The sequence below is a fragment of the Ostrinia furnacalis genome, unplaced genomic scaffold (assembly GCF_004193835.3).
Source record: "Ostrinia furnacalis isolate ACB-3 unplaced genomic scaffold, ASM419383v2 OfSCF6139, whole genome shotgun sequence".
NCBI lineage: Eukaryota > Metazoa > Arthropoda > Insecta > Lepidoptera > Crambidae > Ostrinia > Ostrinia furnacalis.
The window spans coordinates 56,775-79,945 of NW_021136378.1; the positions used below are offsets into that span (position 1 = coordinate 56,775).

The 23,171-nt window shown below is 34.6% G+C and overlaps 1 protein-coding gene across 1 annotated transcript in view; it reads left to right on the top strand.

The window, feature by feature from the left end:
* Positions 1–23,171, top strand: part of LOC114362056 (coiled-coil domain-containing protein CG32809-like) — a gene marked incomplete at its 3' end in the record, with an annotated part of 47,301 nt that overhangs the window by 19,254 nt on the left and 4,876 nt on the right. The window contains exons 2-5 of the mRNA XM_028317310.1: positions 4,826–4,861; positions 11,860–11,999; positions 12,836–12,940; positions 15,487–15,655. Of these exons, the coding sequence (XP_028173111.1) occupies positions 4,826–4,861; positions 11,860–11,999; positions 12,836–12,940; positions 15,487–15,655 (450 nt within the window). The remainder of the gene's footprint in view (positions 1–4,825; positions 4,862–11,859; positions 12,000–12,835; positions 12,941–15,486; positions 15,656–23,171) is intronic.

Here is a 23,171-nt window from a genome sequence, read left to right on the forward strand (position 1 = left end):
CTCAGGGACCAAGGTCCAATTTACACCATCTTGGTTTCCCTATATACAGTTCCTGTATACTTGGCAGGGTAGAAAACTCCGACACCGCGATTCAGGACTGTAGGCACGGTGGTGTCAGCCATAGTAACTTGTGTGTTAGCGCCATCTGTTGGTTAAGTCCGTAGTGGCGAGTCGGTAGATATCGCCACAGTCGTCTTCCATCCTTCGTACAGTTGGAGGACCTTGAGACCCTCTCCCACCACAACATATTTTTCCTTCACATCTGTGTACCGTCCATTCAGCATTGCTAAATCTTCCAGGATATATCTGCTTTTGAGCACCATCGGTCATGACAACTCATGGTGGTGATTAGGGCCATAAAATGGGAATCCGGGATGCGGAAACGCGATAGCCTGGCCAACCAAGATATTATGGGGACTCATCGGACTTCCTGTTACTTGCTTGAAGATAAGTAAAGCGTAGTGTCCCACTGTTATAAAGACAACTAAAAAATTCAAGCTTCCCCACGAGTTTATTTTAATTGTTAATTAAGATAGGATTGCAAGATTAAGGCTGGTATTGCGGACGCCGGTTTCGGCTTACCGCGATACAAATTAATATTTGCAATCAATCTTAATCCTTGAATCCCAATACTTACCCTCAAATGTGTGCCGAGCAGTCAATTTAACAAACTCACCTAACTGCACATGTCACACATAATTTTCTCTGTAATTTTCTCGAATCTGTTTAAAACAAAAAAAAAATATAACTGAATAGAATGGAGATGAAGAACCTAGGATGAAATGAAAAGGTGTAATAGTACCAATATGAAATGAAAAGGTGTAATAATACCAATAGGGTAGCCTTACCACTGAATATTGGCAAGTCACAAACCCTGGGCTAAGACCAAGTGAAATAATCGCTGGTGCTAAATCTTGAACGTCGCTGTTGTGTTTGTTATGATTTGTAGGATATTGATAAGGACAACCTGCTGTGGTAGCTTCCTCCGCACGATGTGGACGTTGAGGGTCGTGCGGGCGGGGAAGGGGCACTGGCTGTGGGACGACAGGACCCACGACTACCGGGATTGGAGGTCGAGTGGAAGGTGGAACAAACTCGGCCGGCAAGCTGTGAACCCAAGATTGCACTGGATTAGCGTGATAAGAACTAAAAACCACCTTAGAAAATGCTGCTTCCAAGGTTTCCAATTCGACAGCAAGAGCTCTATTTTGATAAGAAGACCTCTGCCGACAGGCGTTGCGCTACGACCGAGCGTTCGCTTTTCGACGAATGACGAGATTGGGATGAATGGCGACCTGACGCCGCCCCAACTGCATGGTGGGAAGAATGAGGGTCAGAAGAAATCGCCTCTACTGGATGACGTGAGAAATGATTTTCGGAAGCTGTCGCAGTGGACTTACCTCGGCTCCGTGTTATCATATTTACCAACAGTACCTGGGATCCGGCTCGAACTATGTGGTGGACAGCCGCTCGGGCGGGTGGATATAATGAAAAAACCTTTGGTTAAAATAAAGGTTTATTCTTTCCAAAATGCCCAGACGGCTATCAAAAACACAACTTCAAAACAATTATATATTGATAAAGTGGACAACTCGTCCGTGCGTGAACCAGTTGTCACTTTTTTTCATCTAATTCGATTAAAACACTTCACAAATTATTAGGTTAGCCAAAACACCAAACTGCCGACAAATGCAACCCCGTGGCACCTTATTGGACTGCTACTTTCGTACTTTCACGCATTTGCTTAAGAAAGCAGAATGTATTGTAGAATGAGACGTTGGGAAGGTAGAGATGTAATGCATAATATAAGGGGGACCCCTATAACTTAACGTGCCCAGCGATGCGCACCCCCCTGTGAGATCCAAGGACACTGAGGGGGTGAATAGTGCGAGTGAGATAGCCAATGTAGTGGATATTGTTCCTGAGCTTGGGAATGTTTTTTAACGGAGCTGCGCAGCTGTAAGAGCAACTTACGTATATCTAGTTGCATTATTCGATTCCCTGGTGAAATATTCAGTCGATCGTGTTTTGTAGATGAATTTAGAAAAGGAAGGAATTACTAACACATGAGAAGTAGTTTGAACTATAAATTGAAAACAAATTATTTACAAAAACTAGTGAACACAACTTTTTTTCTGGAGAGATCGGGTAGAAGGGACGTTCAATCAGACCGCCACAGTGTACCAGGCATTTCCCTCTACACCTTCGTTAAAGCCTTCATTGACTGGACTAAGCTATGGTTTCAACAAGATGTAACAAGGGCCGGTGTCGCAGCAATATGCCAAAAAAACAGAACACATTGCTCGAACTCAGCGCATTAGTTGGCATCTCTCTATATTAGGTATATTCATTACAACCAAACAAACAAACAAACAAAATTTTCCTCTTTATAATATTAGTGTAGATATCTATGGGTGTAACCGTCCAAGTATTTTTTCCCATTGAAAAATGCTTTAAATTTACTTTACAGGTTTACAAATTTACCTTATTTTATCGCTTAATGTCCTAGGCAGTTTTTGACAGTACTTACACAGGTTCTAAATTTTAATATTTTTTTGATACATCAAACATACGCAAGTACCAAGTTCAGACAGTAATTTTGAATTAAAGACTCAGATTCAAGTTCCGCAATACTTAGATACATAATAATTTTTAAGATAGTACTTGTGAGTATTGTTAATAAATTATTACCAATGCACTAAAACTGTTCGCACGAAAGAGAAAAAAATAAAAAAAAATCCAAGCAATATTGAATATCAGATAATTTTGGCTATCTTAGACGTTTCGATCTATCTGACGCTGACTGTACAGTTGCGACTGTATGTAAGTACTCTTGACTTGAGCAGCTGCCCTCACTGTTATTTTCCAAAAATGAATAAAGCACTACCATGGCCTTATCAATTGTGAAATATTGACGATTTCCCCTGGAGTTAAGATCGATAAAAATCAACTTCTTATTTTTTATAAATGTTTAAAAAAAACCATAAATCCCAAGAGACTATCGTACGGTACTAACCGTTGCGCGTTGGTCGGCTCTAACACAGGGTAAAGAAAATGTACCGACACAAAAAAATGACCAAGTTAGAAGAATCCTTAAAAAGTGAATTGGGAACGTTTTCAAAAAGTTTGTCCCGTGTTTTAAAAATATTTTCTTGGCTTCTTGTGAAAATAACAGAAATAAAAAACTTGTACGAATGAAAGAAAGAAACTGTACCTACTTAAGGAAAAAATGATAAATTGCTGTTACAAATCAAAAAGAAAAATTCTGGAGAAGTTTTTTAATGTTGGAGTTTACATCACAAACTTACGCAATGATCATTAAGTATTGAGAACAAAGGATCAGTAACATCAATCAACTCATCTACACACATCAACATGGTCTAGCTCTTCTCTGAAGCATATCCCAGGCATGCTCAATAGGATTTAAGTCAGGGCAGGGCTATTAAACAAGGTATATTTTAATGTGCAGGTGTCTTAACAAAAAGTTAATAGAATTTTAGTTATTTAGGTTTAATTTAAATATCCCTAGACCATGTTGTTGTTGATATGTGTATTTCGGCTATAGATTTCGGCGATTTATACATGGAAATCTAAAAAATCATACCTATAATTTATATTTATCTTCAAAGAACTTTCTCTCGCTTCATTTTTTAAATTAATTGCGTGTTTCATAGTTAGATTCATTCTAACTATGAAACATTCGTAAACATTTTCAGCGTCATCTTCCAATGGGTGCTGTTATCACGACAACCTCCAAAGCACCTGCACACAAGCGGCTAGTAGTTAGAACCCTAAACAGGTTTACGGGTTCACATTTCAGACACCAATCTCGGACCCGTTACGTAAAGGTTTACAAAGAATCCTGTAGGTGTCGTTACAACAAGTAGCGCAGCTAAGCGAAATCCTTCACTATTTTCGATCATCATCACATCATTTTAAAATAGTCGCGAAATCAACTATGTATGGATTTAAATTACGTGATTATATTCATTTTTTATATTTACCTCAATAAGGACCTGAAAAATTGTGATTCCTGCTTAAGTAAACAACGCTATATTAGAACATATCACAATTTAGAAACTGATCTATGTAGTAAATCTGACTGGGTTTATGTTTTATTTGTATTATTATTATTAGTACTGTTACAAAATGTTTTATTGAACTTTAAATAAAATTAAAAATATCTGCGCTGAGCTGAAAGCGCCATCTCTGAAGTGCATGTTACATCAACTGCACGTTTCATGCAAATGAGTTCACCGTCACCTAGGGCCATCTAGCGTGCAAGTTGAAGTCTGTTATGCAATGTGCAGCGCTGCTAGAGTTTCAACTATGTCCCGACAGAGTACGCTGGCTGTATCGTTTGAGAGCTCTGATCAAAGGTGTTTATTAGGCCCTAAAATCACATATTGGATGAAACAATTTAGTTGTAAATAATAAACATCCTTAAACAACACAAATGACTTAAATCTAAATTAAAACCAACATTTAATAAGATAAATGCTTTTACTTATTTGTTTATGCAAGTAGGCTTTTGATGTGAAAGCACTTAGAATGAATCGGTAACATACAGTTACCGTTTGATGTAATCAGCCAAGTTCTTTGTTAGCTGGACCTAAAAAACTTAACTAGACTTTAACCCCCTTATTAATAAAAGTAATACCCTTGAACTCTGGCTTTAACTGTCATTTAGTATGGAAATGTCATTTTAATCCAGTTTTCATCCTAGGTGTAACTTTTTTAATAATAAGGGGGTTCGAGTAGTATTTTTACGAAGTCAAATATATTCCTCAAACTCAGTAGCTAATGCTGGTTGTTTTTGTTCCAGAAGAAGACTGGCATGGAGATGGTTCACGAATCGATGGTAAGTCGCCCCAGAAAATCTTATGGCAAAAAGATGATTGCCGAGAAAAAAGTATTCAATTTACGAGTTTATCTGGGTTTTAATACTTGAGGTTCATCACGATTTTATTCTGTGCTATAGGCTAATAAAATACGAGTATTCAAATGTAACTAATTACAAATAAAATCACCAAAAGATTTGGATTTAGAGTGAATAACTCACTCTGTTACGAACTGAATAACATCTTTCGTAACATTTTTTAAAACGTATTATAGTTACTAGGTCGCGAAAACCTTTTCCTGCTCGCTTGAAAAGACGCGATCGTGTTAAGCAGACCTTTTATGTTACCCGCGACTTACATTTTTCTTAGTTGTAACTCTTCAGATATAAATCAAGAGAAAATTATAAAATGCTCAAAGAAAACGCGAAGGAAAATTTTAATAAAAAATCCAATCGATGCTCCAATCTATATGTTTAATGTGGTATCTTAATTATTAAAACAACTTACGGACGACAAACTTATAAAAAAACTGTTGTTTTAATTAGTTTTCAATGTTTAGTTTTCTTTCCGCGATTGAATTATAATATATTATTAATATAATCTCTATTTAATATCTATATCTCTACAGGGTGTTAGATAAATGGGTATATGCGCCGACACTAGCCCATGTTAACATGGGCATATAAATGGTATGGTGAAGTCAGAAAATTGATATCTTCATTTTAATTATTTTAATTTTCATACAAATCGGATTTTATAAAATTTATTTTGTATGAAAATTAAATAAATTAAATAATGATATCAAATCTGACTTCACCATACCATTTATATGACCATGTTAACATGGGCTAGTGTCGGCTCATATACTCATTTACCTAACACCCTGTATACAGAAATTAGGTATGATTTATTAATTTTGTCTAATTAACAGTGATTAATTAATAAATTTTACTGCGTTTTGTGGTATTAATAATTTTGTGTGAAATTCGTTTACCACTAGCGATACCACTGACTGTTTCACTTTAGTCAAAGTCAAAATTTCTTTATTTGTTTAGACTAATAAATAGTTCTTACAAATCGTCATTTTGCTCTTAAGGAGCCTCTACATGTCTCATAATCTTTTTACCCTACCAGCGCTTCGAGACCAACATTTGGCAAGTGCTGAGAAGAAGCGCCGCAACAAACTCAGTCACCACTGTCTGCCGGTTAACATAAATAAATAGAAATAGCAGTAGTAGGTACATTCGATTCAGGAGCAGTTCACTGAATTTACCATGCATTCTTGTATAGTGTATCTTATAAGAATGGGTATACAAAATTGCGTGGTATATTAAACAAGGTAGTGACGTGCTAATATCTAGACTTACAGATTACATACTTAAATACTAGTAGAAATGACTCGCATACATAAATTGGAATACATAAATTTGGAATAACTTGGATTGACCAGTCCCCGAAAGCAGCTGGTTCACAGACATGACGAGTGAACCAGCCATCGCTTCACTCGACCATATTAGAGGGAATGTAACGACCCGCCTCACTACGCCACCACACCAGAGACATTTTAGTGAGAATGACAATACCAAGTTATCTCTTAGAGAAAAAAAAAAACTAATAATAAAGCTAAGTAACAGTCCAGATTGAGAAGCATGACACTATAACATTTTAGAAAATTAGATTAGTTTATACATTACTTTTCATGGCCGTGAGAATGCTTTCATTTTATACAAGTATCTTATGGCACGTTTTTGCAGAATAAATATTGTTTCAAAATCTGCAGCTTTGCCCCATAGCATGATTCCATATGACATTAGGCTATGAAAGTAGCTAAAGTAGACTAAGCGAGCTGTTGAAACATCGGTTAATGACCGTATCCTTTTTATTGCAAAAGCCGCTAAGCTGAGCTTTTCCGCCAGAGTTTCTATATGGGAGCCCCACTGGAGTTTTGAATCCAGGGTAATTCCCAGAAATACAGTAGATTCTACCAGATCGATTGCATTATTATTAAGTTCTATTTGGGTACTAACTGTTTTTACGTTAGGCAAAGAGAATTTTATACATTTTGTTTTCTTTGCATTGAGTTGTAAATTATTTGTAGTGAACCAACTTAAAACTCTTGTTAGTGCATTATTTACATCGTCAAAGTTATTTTTACTTCTATCGATATTAAAAATCAAAGATGTGTCATCAGCAAATAACACGATTTCGCAAGAGTCCTTAACAAAATATGGTAGATCATTAATGTATATAAGAAACAAGAATGGACCCAGAATGGACCCCTGCGGAACTCCCATTTTCACAGGTGACCCAGAAGACAAAACACCATTTATGTCAACTTTTTGAACTCTAAAGTTTAAATAGGATTGTATTAAATCCAAAGCCGAGTCCTTTACCCCATAATAGTGCAGTTTGCGAATTAGCGTTTGATGTTCTACGCAGTCAAAAGCTTTTGAGAGATCACAGAAGACCCCTAGTGCATTTTGAGAATTCTCCCAAGCCTCGAAGATATGTTTAAGTAGTGCAACCCCGGCATCGGTGGTGGAACGACCCTTGGTAAAACCATATTGTTCACTATGAAATAGTTTATTAGAGCCAAAGTGAATCATAAGTTGCTCCTGTATGATTTTTTCAAAAATCTTGCTCAGAGCGGGCAAGATAGAAATGGGTCTATAATTGCCAGGGTCGGTTTTGCTACCAGACTTAAATAATGGCATTAGTCTACTATGTTTCATGAGGTCGGGGAAGATTCCCTTCTCTATGCAATTATTGAATATTATCGCTAACTGTGGGGAAATTATATCAATAATGTGTTTGACTATCTTGACAGAGATGCCCCAGATATCAGTTGTACTCTTTACATTTAAAAGATTAAAAGTTTTAGTGATATCTAATGGAGTAATATGTTTAAAAGAGAAGTGCGAGTCACAGGGTGTCACGTGGGTTTTCAATATTTCTTCAGCCTCGGAGGGAGATGACTTTAAGTTGGCAGTTGTTGCTGAAGCTATATTAACAAAAAATTTGTTAAAAGCTTCTGCTACATCTTTATCTGCAGATATCAAATTATCGTGAACTTTGAGAGAAAAGTCATTATCTCTTGGTTTTAGTTTACCAGTCTCTCGGTTGATAACATTCCAAGTTTCTTTTATTTTATTACTGGCGTTCCCTATCTTGTCCCGAATATAAAAAGACTTAGCCATGAAGCAAACTTTCTTAAAAATTTTTGAATACTTTTTTACATGCTCAAGAAAAGATATACTATTATTATACTTTTTCATGCCATAAAGTTCATATAACGTATTTCGACTTTTGTATATTCCCTTAGTAGCCCAGTCACTAAACTTAGATTTGGTATTTGGTTTTAATGGCTTTACAGTAAAAACTTTGTCATGTTCGGTTTTAATACATTCGAAAAGGTTATTGTAAAGAGCATCTGGGTCTCCCTGCACGTACGGGACTAAATGCAATTTATTTCCAAGATTATTCTTAAAACGTTCTAGACGACTAATGGTTACAGGTCTACATACGGCATTTTTGTTACTTGTATTATTAGAATTATTAAAAATAAATTCTACTTTAATACCACAGTGATCTGACGTAAGATTGTGTATGACAGCTTTTTTGTCAGGGACACAGCTAGAGAAAATATTATCTAGACAAGTAGATGTGGTTTCCGTATTTCTAGTTGGTTCGTTAAATTGACTAAACAAATTAAATGACTTAAAGAGGGAAAGTAGTCTTACAGAATATGATGATGAGCTATCTAGTAAATTGACGTTAAAATCTCCACAAACTAGGACCTTTTTGTTGCTGTTACAAGTTTTATTAAGAGCATCCTCAATAGCCGCTTCAAAAATACCAAAGTCCCCAGAAGGATTTAGAATGAAATACTTCATTTTCAACACAAAATTAGTAAATTATCATAAGATACGGAAAATCTCACCGCGGTTTCCAACCGATGAGTTATCCTTAACCAAACAGCAAACCTGAAATTTTCACTTCAGGTACACAGTTCACACCAAATTCACAGGCACGTACACCAATGTCTGTATTTTATTCATGTAGACTCGTAATAGGTATTTATGAGAGATTTAACTATCAATAGTTGTGAGAACGAGCTTGTCCTCTCCTGCAAATTCGCGGCAAAGTCGTCAGTCAACGCTGTCAGCCGTGACAGCCAAACGTTTTAATAGATGACGTGCGGCTGCGGCTTGGGGCGCTGCATTTACGCCGCTATACGTTTTGGAATGTTTATTTATTTTGCTGGACCGCTATCGATACAGTACTTGTTTTTTTTATTGTATTTAAATACGTACTATCGGCAACAGTGTTAATTGCCGGTCAACCCATTGCTGGTCATTTCGTCGCGTTCTATCTCAAAGAATCACCATATAATGAGAGCGAGAGCAAAAACAGAAATGGATAGTTGCAGATAGTACAGTAGCTATTGTTAACGTTGGTGGTTATTGGTCTGACAGCCACATGTTCTAGCTTTCAGTCAGAAAAAAAGCCAAGACAATGTTTTGCGCATCCAATTTTATAGTGCGCAGTGCAGACATTATTTAGTTTATCTTTATTTTTGTTTTTACTTCATAATATTCCTAAACTTCTCAAATTTACATTTTGTGTTAGTCAAACATACTCCGAGCGTAAAAAAATCTGTATGATACAATTTTGGGCTGAATAGTTCATGCGATCACCTGTTGAACGTGAAACCTCGTGTTACGTATGTTACAAAAAACTATTTACAATCAATCTTATGACTTGGATTTAGAGTTTATATTAGCCAACAAAGTGTGACTTACTTGTGACTATTTGGTGGTGTGATTGGCATCGTTTTTTGTCTTTTTCTAACATACACACTGACCCAAATGTCTGTTGAGACATCAGTATAATTCTATTAATATTATAACGTATAGTACGTTTTATTTTGAGCGCTTCATAGTAACTCACATCAACGCCAGTGTTTACCATCTCAAGGCGCCGGAAAGGCCGCTCGCGCGTTTCGTGCTTTTTTCATAAATTTACTTAAATTTTTTTTTAACCATGTGTCGATGGATATTTCAATTATATGAGAGTTTGCTGTTCAATTTCCGTTATATTTTCAGCGTAATACAATCTGTTATATAACTTTTTAATTATTTTTGAACTTGTTTTGATTTACGTTTGAGTTCATTCACGTAGTATTTTTATTTTTGTTCATCATACATTTGGTTCTGCTTTAAGGGCTGTGGTAGAGGCTGCTTTACATATTTAGAGCCCGACGTGCCCGAGAGATGGCCCGAAGTGCCAATAAATGTAAACGTTAATCATTTTCCGCAAAGTCCCACACATAGTTTGATAAGTTTCCAAGAATTTGCCATGTACCCGTGACAGCCGAAAGGTAGGTTTTTTAAACCAGATTGTTTACATATCATAATCATTGTATACAACGTGTTAATGAAAAAGCGCAAAACCTCAGACACCTAAATTATTTTTTTTATAAAATAATTATGTAAATTATTAAAATTAATTTTCGCGGATTATTTACGAAGATATTCACTCTTTTTGTTTTCGCCCCGCGCACTTGTTATCTCTTTTTTACGCATTTCTGGAAACGTATTGACCTTTCACACGCTGATTGCAAGGCATGCACGCCTATGAGTAGGTTAGTAGTTAACGTAGATAGGTTATTCACCTCTGATAATAGAATTAGGTAACGATTAAACACGGCGTAATTAAAATATTTTTTTTGACCCTAATTTTTTATTAGTGGAATCGATACTACTCTCGATTCCTAATCAACTAATAAACTAATTTCAGGTTTTGCGCTTAATAGATCGAAGCGTCTAAGATAGCAAAAATGATCTGATATCAAAATTTCATATAAATGTAACCAGTCAAAGTAAGCATATTGTTTGAGGCACCCAAAGTAGTCAATATATATTAGCAACACTGTTCTCAATTTCATATGAGCTGCCTAAATGTTATGTAAACCCAAAATAATGTAAAAATTGATAATTTTTTGGAACATTGGTCAAAAAATCATTTTCAGGAAAATGTACACTAAACGTACTGCCGCACCCAGGTTTATTAAAACCAGCTTTCTGGGAGCTCTGTGTATAATATTAATGAGTAGGGTCTGTATGCTCTCTGAGCCTGGTACCTACTCTCGATCAGATAAATATTTTTTTTCCGGTATTCGCTCCCAACAGAGTTAAAGTGCGTTTATGAGCTTTTATTGACAATGGGTATGGCTTTTTTTCAGTTGGTCCCACCAATGCTGCAATGTCAAATGGTATTGAGAACGGGACTCGGAGTTGACACTCCATTACTTTTCTACTTTTAAACATTTTTTTTTATAATTAAGCATAATATTACCTATAAGTCGTTATTTTCAGATGACATCCTTAAAAACTATAAAGTTTTTCACTGTGAAAAATAAATGAACTACCTATAAAGTAGATACGGGAGTGTACCTGTTTGCACTTGTAAATTACACATTACAAAATTATTATTATTCGAAGTATATCGAACATTAACTGTAATTAAAATCGATTTATTGAATGTTAAAATCCACTGACGTATGTTGGTACACATTTTGCCTCAACGGACATTTAACTCGCTTGATGGTTGTTAACATACCTACACCAGAAGAAAAAAAAGAAAAAAAAGAAGATAGGCCTAAATTATACTAGCATGAACTTCGCTTTGGATATTCACAGATAATATTTTTTTGTTTAATCCGTTTTTCACCTATTTTGTTAAGTTAATTGCAGTATCTGATGCTTTCTACACATCATGAGGGTATAATTTGCTACCTTCGAGGCCCTACATTTCGAACTATTGTTGGAAATTTTAGTTCTTTCGTAGGTAGAGCAAGAAGAATGCATTAAGGGTTGTTTGTATGTGTTAATAGGAGCAGAGTGTCAATGACAAAGTGTTGTTAAAACAGAAAAAGTATACAAACAACTTTAGCTAATTTATAAAGTCACAGCTAAGTTTGGTTTATCTTGTATTAATCTATATTGTTTTTCCACAGGTGGGTTGTCGGATGGGGAGCAGAACCGAAGCTCTTCCAGGGGCAGAACTTCCCGACGCGACGATCCACGGCGCCACACCCTCGCCGGAAATCACTATTACATTCAGAACCATCCTGGCCAGATACCCCATGACCTTGAGGTTAGTATCTATGGGTCTCGTCGGCTGTGGTTTTAATGATCTAATTTTGTTTATTTGTTTCAAACATTTCTAAGCGGTATTATTTGCTGATTTGCTGAAACCAAATACTAAAATATGTATAAACGACTTTGTTTAATTTATTATTTATTTTATTAAAATTATTATGGACCGAATTCCGTTAAAACAGGTTTATTGATCTGAATCTTCTTACGAATAATAGGTAAGTAACTTCATTCTGAGAACCAAAGTACTCAGACATGATTATATTAAAATTTGTTTATTAACAACGCGCCCTGTCTACATATTTTCATTTTTTTATTATTGAGTTTTCTACTGATACTCAGGGCGGGTTGATTTTTATTTTACCACAATCTTCATTATGCGGGTTGTCATTTTTAAGAGTAAATACCTATATTGCCTTGCAAATACATTAATTAGCATTTTCATGTACATTGCTAATGAACCGAACTTGATACCTCGGACTAAAATTAGTTAAAATAGTCTCTACAATTTTAAGTGATTTGGTTACTAAAACCATCTCTTTGTATATTTTATGATATGATGTGTTTTTTTAATGCTTGCAATATCAAATACGCGACAGTGGCTTTTGCGATGGTTATTTAAAGAATTAATATTAAACTATGATATTTATTGTAAAGATCGATTCCCTACTCTTTTTTGTTTGAATCAGTCAGCTTGTCAATGAATTGATTGTTTCATAATTTTATTTAAAATCACTATCTTGATATATGCATAGTATCGTGTCAATTTACTTATCTTCTTTTACCTCTCTTATCACTCACCATTTATTTATTATTTATTATGTTATCCTTCAGCATCGGGGACCTCAACCAGCAAATATGAATTCGCCTGAGTATGCCATCGTTACCAAGTTCCGCGATACAAAAAATAATATAATATCAAATCAGTTCGCACGAAAGGTATGAGAACCGACCGTTTTAGGCTGATTTTTGATTGCGTAGAAAGAACAAATGCGTTAATTTCGCCGAAGATTCCAAGTAGGTAACTAGTACTTTTTCATAGTTTTTTCGTTAATACAACATGACATTATACAGAAGTTTTTTTTACAAATGCGGTAGTTTTTCTTAATTTCATTGATTTTTTAATACTTCCAACTTGGCTTTCCCAACACAGTAATTCCTGTGTAGCTTCTCCGTAAAACTAAAAAACTTACGTTTCGGTAGTCTCTCACAAAAATACTCGTTAATGAAGAGTAAAAGGTATGTTCCTTTTGTTGAAAAAGGGATTGGCCGATGACTAATTAAAAAAAGAAGGAAGGAATTTTAATGTTTTCGTATAGTACTAAAAAAGAGTTAACAGTAAGTAACTTCAGAAAGACTTAGGAAAGTATTTGCCGAAATCATTAAAGTTGGCATATAAGTGAACTAAAAAGCTAAAATTTCGTTTTTTTTATTAGGTATATACTATCATTCCCCTTTGTTAAATATTCACAGTTTTTATAGCTTTAATTACGAATACTTCACACATCCTTAATTTCAGAAATCTTTATGGTCGTCATTTCTTCACCTGCCTAGACGACATATTTATCTGTGCTTTTTCTCTTAGCGACACGTTAAATTATAGAAACGCATTATGTTAACTTTCTACGGAATAAAAAATCGGCAAGCTATCTTGGTTTTGGGTGAATGATTTTGATGTATTTTAAAGGTACTAACATTATTGACCGAATACAATGCTGCTAAGATACCTAATGGAAATTAACCTAGATGTAATATGCCGCTAAAAAAGAACAGATCGTTCTCTACTTTATCGCCGCTCATGCCCACGCTAATTAGTGATTTTCTTGTGTTTGGTAAACGTTGTTGAGATTCATCTGAAGGATTTTAAGTTATAATAAATATAATTAATGTGCGTAGAATAAAATTTCCAGAAATAGTTATTTGATGAAAATAGACGCCCTTTAAAACTCATTGTAAAAATATGAAGTGGAAATCGCAGGATAGGTATAATAGGATCATTGAATTTATATTAAGCTGCCAACCCTTTTAAGAGCTTAACCTTGTAGGTAGATTATTAATTCCTACTGCTATTAAACCTTAAGAGTTAAGTATTTTAGCTTGTTTGTGATTTTGTCTGCCTTTGGTTTATGGAGGCTGTGACGGATTTTGTTTAATGTCTTGTGTTCCTGGAATAGTCGTGAGTGCTATGTTTCCACCTAAGACATGAATTCATTAATCAATAAAATTATAATTACCATGCTTTCAAAAACATATAACGATAGGAACATATGACTAAAATATACAAAACTAGTTCATTGCGTTCAATATTGGCATTATTTAGACCGCACTGAGTTCATTCAGTTGGTTGGTACCAATTCTAATTTTGCATAGCTATATTTGAATCATAGCGCAACTGGATTGGATGTAAGAATGTAAACGTTTAAGATAGAACGATTAACAGGCAGGTCTAAATATTCACCATTGAGTTATAAACATAATATTCTTTTCCACCATTCACATATTAGAAATATTATAAATTTTAACTTAAATTAACCATTTTATAACACAAGCAAATTCGTTTTTTTATGTTTGTATGTTGTCTACTAGGTACTTTGTTACCTAATATTTGTCTATGCAATGAACTGCAATGGTGTTGGCTGCAAGTACAAATTGCTACTTCACTATTTTAGCGAATTGTTGAAAATTTCACCCATTTGAATGTATTTATATTCAACATTATTAGTATTCAACAGCGAATCATTCGTTTAATTCCATTTAATTGATCTAACCTAGATGTTATTATTTGGGACAAAACAAGTTCAGTTAGTGAGACATGGCCACGTTTTTATTTGGGTAGAATAACAATTGATTATTCTCAATCTTAATGCCTCAATATTTGGGGAGATGAGTGATTTGAAATTATACTTACAGAAGGGAAAGGAATATAATGAACAAAAACATTTTCCGATTACATTGCTAGTCTAGAAATGATACATTTCATCAATGGATAGATGGTTCCTTTCCTCTCTTGAGACTTTCGTATCAACAATTCAATACCTGAGTTAGCAGAGTAAAGGCACAGTTTGTGTCCACTTATACTTTATTGGTAATTATATGGCAGAGGAAGACTTAAAAATTACTTTAATTACATTAGTGGTTTTGTTATGTTCTAACTAAATAATAATACATTGTATATGTGGATGTAAAAACTATTTTTGTTAAATAAACACTTATAAATTTCAAGATATGTTCAGCTCTCATAAAAGGTGAAAACCTGTGTTTCCTGACTCCTCTTTAAACACATAGCGTAAATCAGTTTTTAGAGTAAATTAAAAAAAATGTATTCATGACTGGTAAATATTGAATAAAATAATAATAAGTTAAATTGTAAAACTAATTTAGTAATCTCATAATGTTTTCCATAGAGTGGCCAAAATCGGTGCAAAGATGGCCGCAACCGATACTTCTTCCTTGTTTCGTGGTCTAAATTGACCATTTGTTTTCAGCCCCCCCTACCCCGAAGCTACCCGCCGCCCAATGCGTTGCTCTTCGACGATGACCCCGGGATCATGTCCGAGGTGGAGACCGCGTCGACAGGATTCCGACGCGGCGGGAAGCAACGATCCTCTCTTCCTGTAGTACGCACACCGAGCAAGACCCTCGAAAGACCTTTGGGTAAGTTTTTTTTTATTTGGAACACACACAGCTTTAAACATTTATAGTCGCACAGGGAAAACATCCTAAATAATTTATTTTAGCTTTTTTCCACAACCCAGTATAACTTTTACCGACCCTACCAGCTACAGGACATAATGAACCAAAGAAGAGAATTTGTGTTTTAATTTTAGAAGATACCCACTAGTAACACTGTTTCGTCTATCATCAGTGCCATTTTTCATATTTGTATTGTGGATCACTCTTGAAATTAAGCAGTTCACATAAAAATCCTAATTCTAGTGCGTCCACACGCACTGTGAGACCTCATAGTAATGTTTGTAAATACGGGCGTGACTCATTTGAAATAGTAGGATCCTTCAAAGTCAAAACCGTAATAGTCCAGTCATTATAGTAAGTTCACCTCGGAATTCGAGATACCCAGCTGTACAGTAAGTCTGTACAGTCTAATTTTTTAGAAATCAGCAGAAATGTCATCAAAAATGGCCAACTGACATAAAAATATTTTTAGTCTGTGAACTAGTGATGCGACAAAACCTCTCGTTAATCGCGAAGTGAAATTATTGTAGTACTTGCGTATCATCGCCGGGTGATCGTCAAAATACTAAAAATATGCAACAAAGTCGCAACATTGAATGTGAACTGATTATGAAAGTTTCGAGAACAGGAAACAAACTGTATGCACAGATGTAATCAAAAAACACACTGGACAGTAAAACAATCAATGATATCCGTAAAGTTATTAAACTTCAAATAGTTGCAAAATTCTTTTATTTTATTTAATTATGTAGGAAAATAAGCAATGGAACAATACGTAAGCATAATTGCATAAAAAAGTTAAATAATTTCGTTTAAATAAAACCGACTAAAAATTAAACTGTACTGTCTAAAAATTAAAAATTAAAAGTATACACTAAAAGTCGAAAAATAATTTTACGTTATCTCCAATATTGTCGAAGTTATCGCTGGAAAACTAAACAAAGTATCCTAAAGGACAATGACCAAAAGTGGTCCAAATGTCCACCACTAATGAGACCTATATTGGCTTATAGTCCATTAAATAGAGATTAACTTTCAGTATGGGACGAAAAAAAAATAAGCTGTCAGTAAAAAGTTATGACCGTATGAAAAATTGTAGTAGTTTACGCGCTAATCTCAGGAAGTACTGGTCCGATTTGAAAAAATATTTTTTTTATGGATAGCCCATTTATCAAGGATGGTTTTAGGTTATATAACATCACCCTACAAGCAATAGGGTCTGAGCAGCGACCACCCGACCATAATTCCAATATTGTTGTCCTTCTTCTGAGTTTTTTTTTTCTTTTAGCGATAATCTAACACGGCACACTAAGCGGCATGACATAACATGCATAGATTAATCCAAAATGTGCGATGGATAGAATGATATCAAGAACATTTTTTGGATAAAAAGGTAAAAACATGACTTTTCATTCAGTCATAACTTTTTACTGACAGCATATTTTTGATTGCGGTTTGGTTATAATGAATCAGTATTTAGTAGACTATTTTACTACATAGGTCTCGTTAGTGGTGGACATTTGGACCACACTCCATACATTTTTGGTCATTGTCCTTTTTATTTAAAATTAATCAGTAATCAGAATAAGTGAATACTTAAAATAATAACGATTAAATTTACAGATTATTGTCTATGACTCACAGGTTACAGCACTGATGTGGCAGAGACAAGTCATAGACAATATGGAGATAACACATGATTTTAAACGTCAAGTCAATTTGACAAGTCTCACAAATTTTCATCTTCCACGTATTTTGCTAAAATATTTGTTTCAAAGATTGATATCAAACTTGTTTAAACGTGAAAATAAAGTTGGTTTCATGGGCTTGTTAAAATTAAATAATGTGTATGATATTATGAACACCTAAGTGATTATGGTGTAATTGTGTAAAAGTGTTTGTTTACATCTCTGCTGGATTCTAAAAAATCAAGGTATAAATACGTGTATATTGACACCCTTAAAGTTGTCTCAAAACCTACATATGGTAGGGTGTAAGCAACTATTAAATTTCAAGGTCAACGGTCACAAAAATCGGTTTTTTGCGCTTTTTTTTAGAAAAAACTCATTTCCTATGGGTTTTTTGCTATAATATGCTTAGATGTTGCATGCATCAATAAAATATGTGCACAAAATATTGATAGAAGATTCCATGGAGACGGAAATCTGCTATGTGGAGCTAACAATCCACCTATATAATTTTCAAATCCACCTGTGCTTCCGAGCAATTCATACCGACAAAGGCCCTTACCAACTAGCAACGAGTGCAAATATTCCCTAAGGTATTGGATTCCAGGATTCTAGGGTTTGTTTATTGACTTAAAACCGGGTACGCTACAGGAAATATTCACTTTCCGATTCTTGGAAGGGTGGAAGGTCCCATATTTGCGAATTACTTGCACCAAAAGCTTGAGACTAAGTATTTAGCTTACAGCTCAGTCCTTTTTCTACGCCTGACACTAGGTACAATGTATACACAAAATATGGCATAATATGAATAAATTAAAATCAGTAAAATCACAAGAAAATATGCTTTGACAAAGGCCCATCTCTTGTATTTTACCTTTTTTTATTTTATTAAGCTTTTTTATTTGTCGCAGTTGGCTTGTTAATTCACCGTTTTATACTACATCTAGCCATTTTCAAAAACAGCGCTGTTTTGTAATACGGCGAATCAACGATTAGCCAGATTGTCATTGTAATACGTTACCAGCTATAATGTAAAGGCTAGCTGTAATGTAAAATGGCGGATTATACAAATCTGTCATCTACATAAGATATCTTGTATGTAAAGAAGGGATACAATGGATTAAAATTAATCTGGAGATATTATTCTTTTCTACACGAAGTCCCGTATCTAATTTCCTAATTTTGTATGCGAATTGAATTATAAAATAATGTCCGAAAATCCGGTGAAAAGCACGGGAAGTATGTTCCTGGATGCGGGCAGCGCAGGAGGGGTCGTTGTGAAAATCCTGACCATTGTCCAATAGTGAATGTCATTTGGCTCAAATGAACGAATACGGACGTCAAAAAAATTGAAGCCGTTTCTAGAGCCGCGGTCATACCTAGTTGGAGTTGGTGTCAAAGAGGCCGGAGATTTTTTTTATTCACCGGTACGGCGTGCGCAGGACAAAGGGAAAGCAAACATCGCGATTTTTTCACGTACCTACACTGTAAACGAATTCATTTGAAAATATATCACTATTCACTATAGAGCCAGTCTCTCCTTTTTGGCACTGCTTTTGAACATTTTTACCTTTTTTCATAACATGGAACTGGTGTGCCTGTAGGGTCATGTGTTCAACAATGAAACACTAAAATTTCAAAGTCTCATAAAACTCTTATTTTCATAGATAGAAGTCTAATTTTTGACAGGTATGTAGGCAATTTTATTGGGTATAGGATGGCATTAATGTTTTTTTTAATTGATGTTTAATCAATCAGCAAAAAAATAAATTCACATAAATTGGAAATGTTTCATTGTGTCCACTGTTGTGTACACAATGAAACACCTCAAATTCAACAATGAAACATAATAATTAATTGTGTGTCAACAATGAAACACTAACAATTCAATATCTCGTACACCTTTTGTTTTTACAGATACAAGTCTAATTTTTTGAAGCTACATAGTTAACTTAGTTGGGTAGGTATCGGATGTCATTTATGTTTTTTTTAATAAATTTGTAATCAATTAGCAAAACAATAAAATGAGGAAAAATTTAACTTGAACTTTGTATATTTTTAAAAAAAAGCTGCTTCGTAATTTCAAACCAGAATTCGCTCTATTTGTGTTTATTTGTTGTACTCCTTATTTTGTAGTACCTAGAGACTAATAAAACACCGATTTTATCGATAAAACGCGTTGAATTTTCGTACTCGTAACACCCGAAACAGAACCATTGTAACACCCGAAACAAAGAAAACAATTATAAAAAAATAGTAAAACGTTTTATTTAACAGTGATTGTATGTTACATGGTTTGTAAATTTCATACTTTAGAAGTCCTGTAAGTTTTAGGTATGATTCCTTAAGAAAATTCGCTAAATTTCGAGTAAATGCAGCAACAGTCAGAACATAGAGGCAAAATCTCGTAACGCCCGAAACGCACACTTTTCGACTTATATTTTCGTTATCCTACATTCTACGCTGTACAAACTTTATTATTTAAATAAAACAACTAAAAACGGACAGATTAAGGTACTAACATTATTAAAATACTATTTCAAAATACATGAAATTGTTGAATATGTGTGTACGAACGTAACACCCGAAACGATGGAATGACCCTATTGGAAATGTTTCATTGTGTCCGTTCTGATGTGCACAATGAAACACTACAATTTCAACAATGGGACATTAAATTGAGTGATTGATTCATATTTATTGAATTTATGAAGTAAGTGAATAATAAAAAATGCCCGAGTCCAATCAAAAGGTTTTATTAATAATTGAAATTTAATCAGACTCATCAGATTACCTATAACTAGTAAAGATAACTCCTTACTATTTACTATTATATTTTTTTTATATTATCTCCTTAATGATCACTTTTCTTCCTCTTTAGAGATTTAGTTCGCGCCATCTTAAATGAAAAATAAACATCAAATTTTAGGATAACCTAGTAATTTATAGCCTTAAAAATAGTTAAAAATGATTATTTGCACGGACAGTAGATTTTGTTTGGTATATGGTATTATACAATGAAACAATGTTTCATTGTGTCCATCATGCAACTGTTTCATTGTTGACTACATAGGGTTTATTTTAATAACCCCCAAAAAAAATCACTAATTTGTAATACGTTTAACATATAATTTAGTTCCACTTAGTCTATGATATATGGGTAATGCTAGGTAATCATGAAAAATATAAATTTATCAACCATATTTTTATCAAAAATCTTTTAATAACGACAAAAATATTTACATTTTGGTGAAAAAAATAAATAATGCTCCACAGACACGTCTTCTCACACGTGGCGCCGACACGAACTGAGGTGCGGCGGGGTATTTGTCGAAAGTATCCTTACGCGATATAGTGCACGATATGGCAACGCAGCATTTAAGAAATATTGCAGTGTTTTATTGTGTACCATTGTTTCATTGTTGAACATCTGACCCTACTTACTTTTTTTGTTCAATATGGCTACGTGCGGTTTGCACATAGGTATAGCTAGTGTCAAGTTCAATAAAATTCAAGTATAATTAAGATTCGATTGATGCAATAATAATAATAACTCCTCTCATGAGTTGACCGGTTCGAAGTAAACGTGTTGCTCATATGACCCCGAAGAAAAAAATCTAATGGGGTCATATCAGACGAACGTGGAGGCCAACTGACAGGACCTCCAAGACCCACCCACCCACTGTTCTGGAAATGTTCCATTTAAGTGTTGACGCACATCTCTAGTAAAATGAGCCGAAGCAACATCCATTTGAAGTCACATCCTACGCCGATAGATGAGTGGTAGCTCAATTAAGGCTTCGGAGAACTCATTTCTCAAAAACTCCAAAAATCTTACAAGTACGGTACAAATAATTGATCGTCGATCAATGCAGCCAGAACGTTTATGGAAAACACGTGTTGAAAACTTCGAACTTGCAGGACGTTTGGCAAGTGGATTTTCCTCAGCCCACATCATGTAAATTGTGAAAATTCGTAATTCCTTTAAAGCTTCATCAGTCCACATGATTCTCCTGCCGGTAATCCGGATCTAAAACATTTTGTACTTTTCGAAAATGATATGGATGAAGATTTATCCCTTGCTCAGCGATTTTACTGTGCACGTTGATGAATGGATGTCTTCTGACGTACTCCCGTACTGCGGCTCTACGTTGCCGTTTCAAAGTCCGTAGATAAAATGTATCTCCGCTATTTCACCACGCGGCACACAATAGTCGGCTTTGTATGGGAGTGCGGAAATAATTTTTTTCCACTCTTTTATCAGGTCCAAAACTTCTTGGTTTCAAACTAAATATTTTTCACTGATTTTACTTCTATTGATGAACGGATCAGACGAAGCCAGAAGCATGTTCATAATATCCTCATATTGTACATTCGCGGGAGCATTTTCGGGAATGAGAGAGTCAGTATTGCCGATAGTCCTTATTTCGAGCTTCTTCTATAAGCAAACCGATATTTAATAACACGGATTCAATTTATTTTCCTGCCGTAAATCAATATCTTAAATGTGAGTACTATGTTCGGCATATAATACCAATTATAAGCCACATAGGTACAATTCAGTGTTTTCACGGCAGAATACTTTTTAAAGTTCTTCTTGAATTTTCTTTTACTCTGCTTCTTTTTGTAGTTTGACAACTGATGACAAAATAGCTTTTATCAAAATACCCTCATTTAAATCATTGATCAATAATGTCAATTTACATCCAATCACTGACCCTCATTAGATTAATGAATTGTATGTCAAGGGTAGAAGATATTTGCAGTTAATAATTATGTATAAATTATTATATATAGGCTGACTAAGGAACTATTTAAAAACGTATCTCCAGTAGGCTCGAGACGGCAAAAAAGTTACGATCCAAGAAAAGCAATAATTTGTAATATGTATGCGTGTCTTTTATACATACAGGTCAAGTAGGACATGAGACATGACGACAGCAGTTATTTGCAAAATGTAGTTTATGTAAATATACACAATTCTTCATAAAAACAATTAAAAAGAAATATGTATTGTTAATATCATCAATATCTCAAGAAATATATTCGTAGACATCAGAGCGTAGAAAGTACGCTTAACCTTCCAATTTTCGTCATTTTTCCTTTAGCCGACTACGCACAATTGCGTAGCATAGCGAAAAACGTTCATAACTTGTTCAAAACAGAAACAACAAAACAATCATCGGAGTAACTGAGTAAAATAGACAAAAATCTTTCTCTGCATTTGAAAAATCTTATTTTATTATGTTAAGAATTACTACTATTTCTACTGATTCTATCCTTTATTTCTGAATTACGATTTTTTTTCTGTTTGTTCTTCGTTTCATGCATTAATGCACTAGAATAGCTCAAATGACCTGGTTTTTCTTGTAATTGATAATGACTGAAAAAGAAGTGAGAAAAGTCATGTTTATTTCTACTAATACATTCTTACTCTCTTGAAATGTATGAGACTTGCGTCTCTTTTCTACTTCTCCCAATAGATAATCTTATTAGATATCGCATGATATAAAATATTTGCTTATTAGTGTTATGGCGCATCCACACATGCCGCCGGGTTTGGCGAAGGCTTTCAGTCTGCCTTGCCAGTAAAAGATGCACGACCGCCGGGTTGGCCGCCGGCCGTGCCGCCCGGCATGTCTATCCACATATGCCGGGCGGTACGGCCATATAAGGAACTTATTTTTGAAGGAAGAGGTGAATACTAAAAATTAAAAACTTAAATCCTTGTAATTTTGTGAGAAATGGGTCAAACCCCAAATTTGAAGTATTTTCATCGATAAAATTGA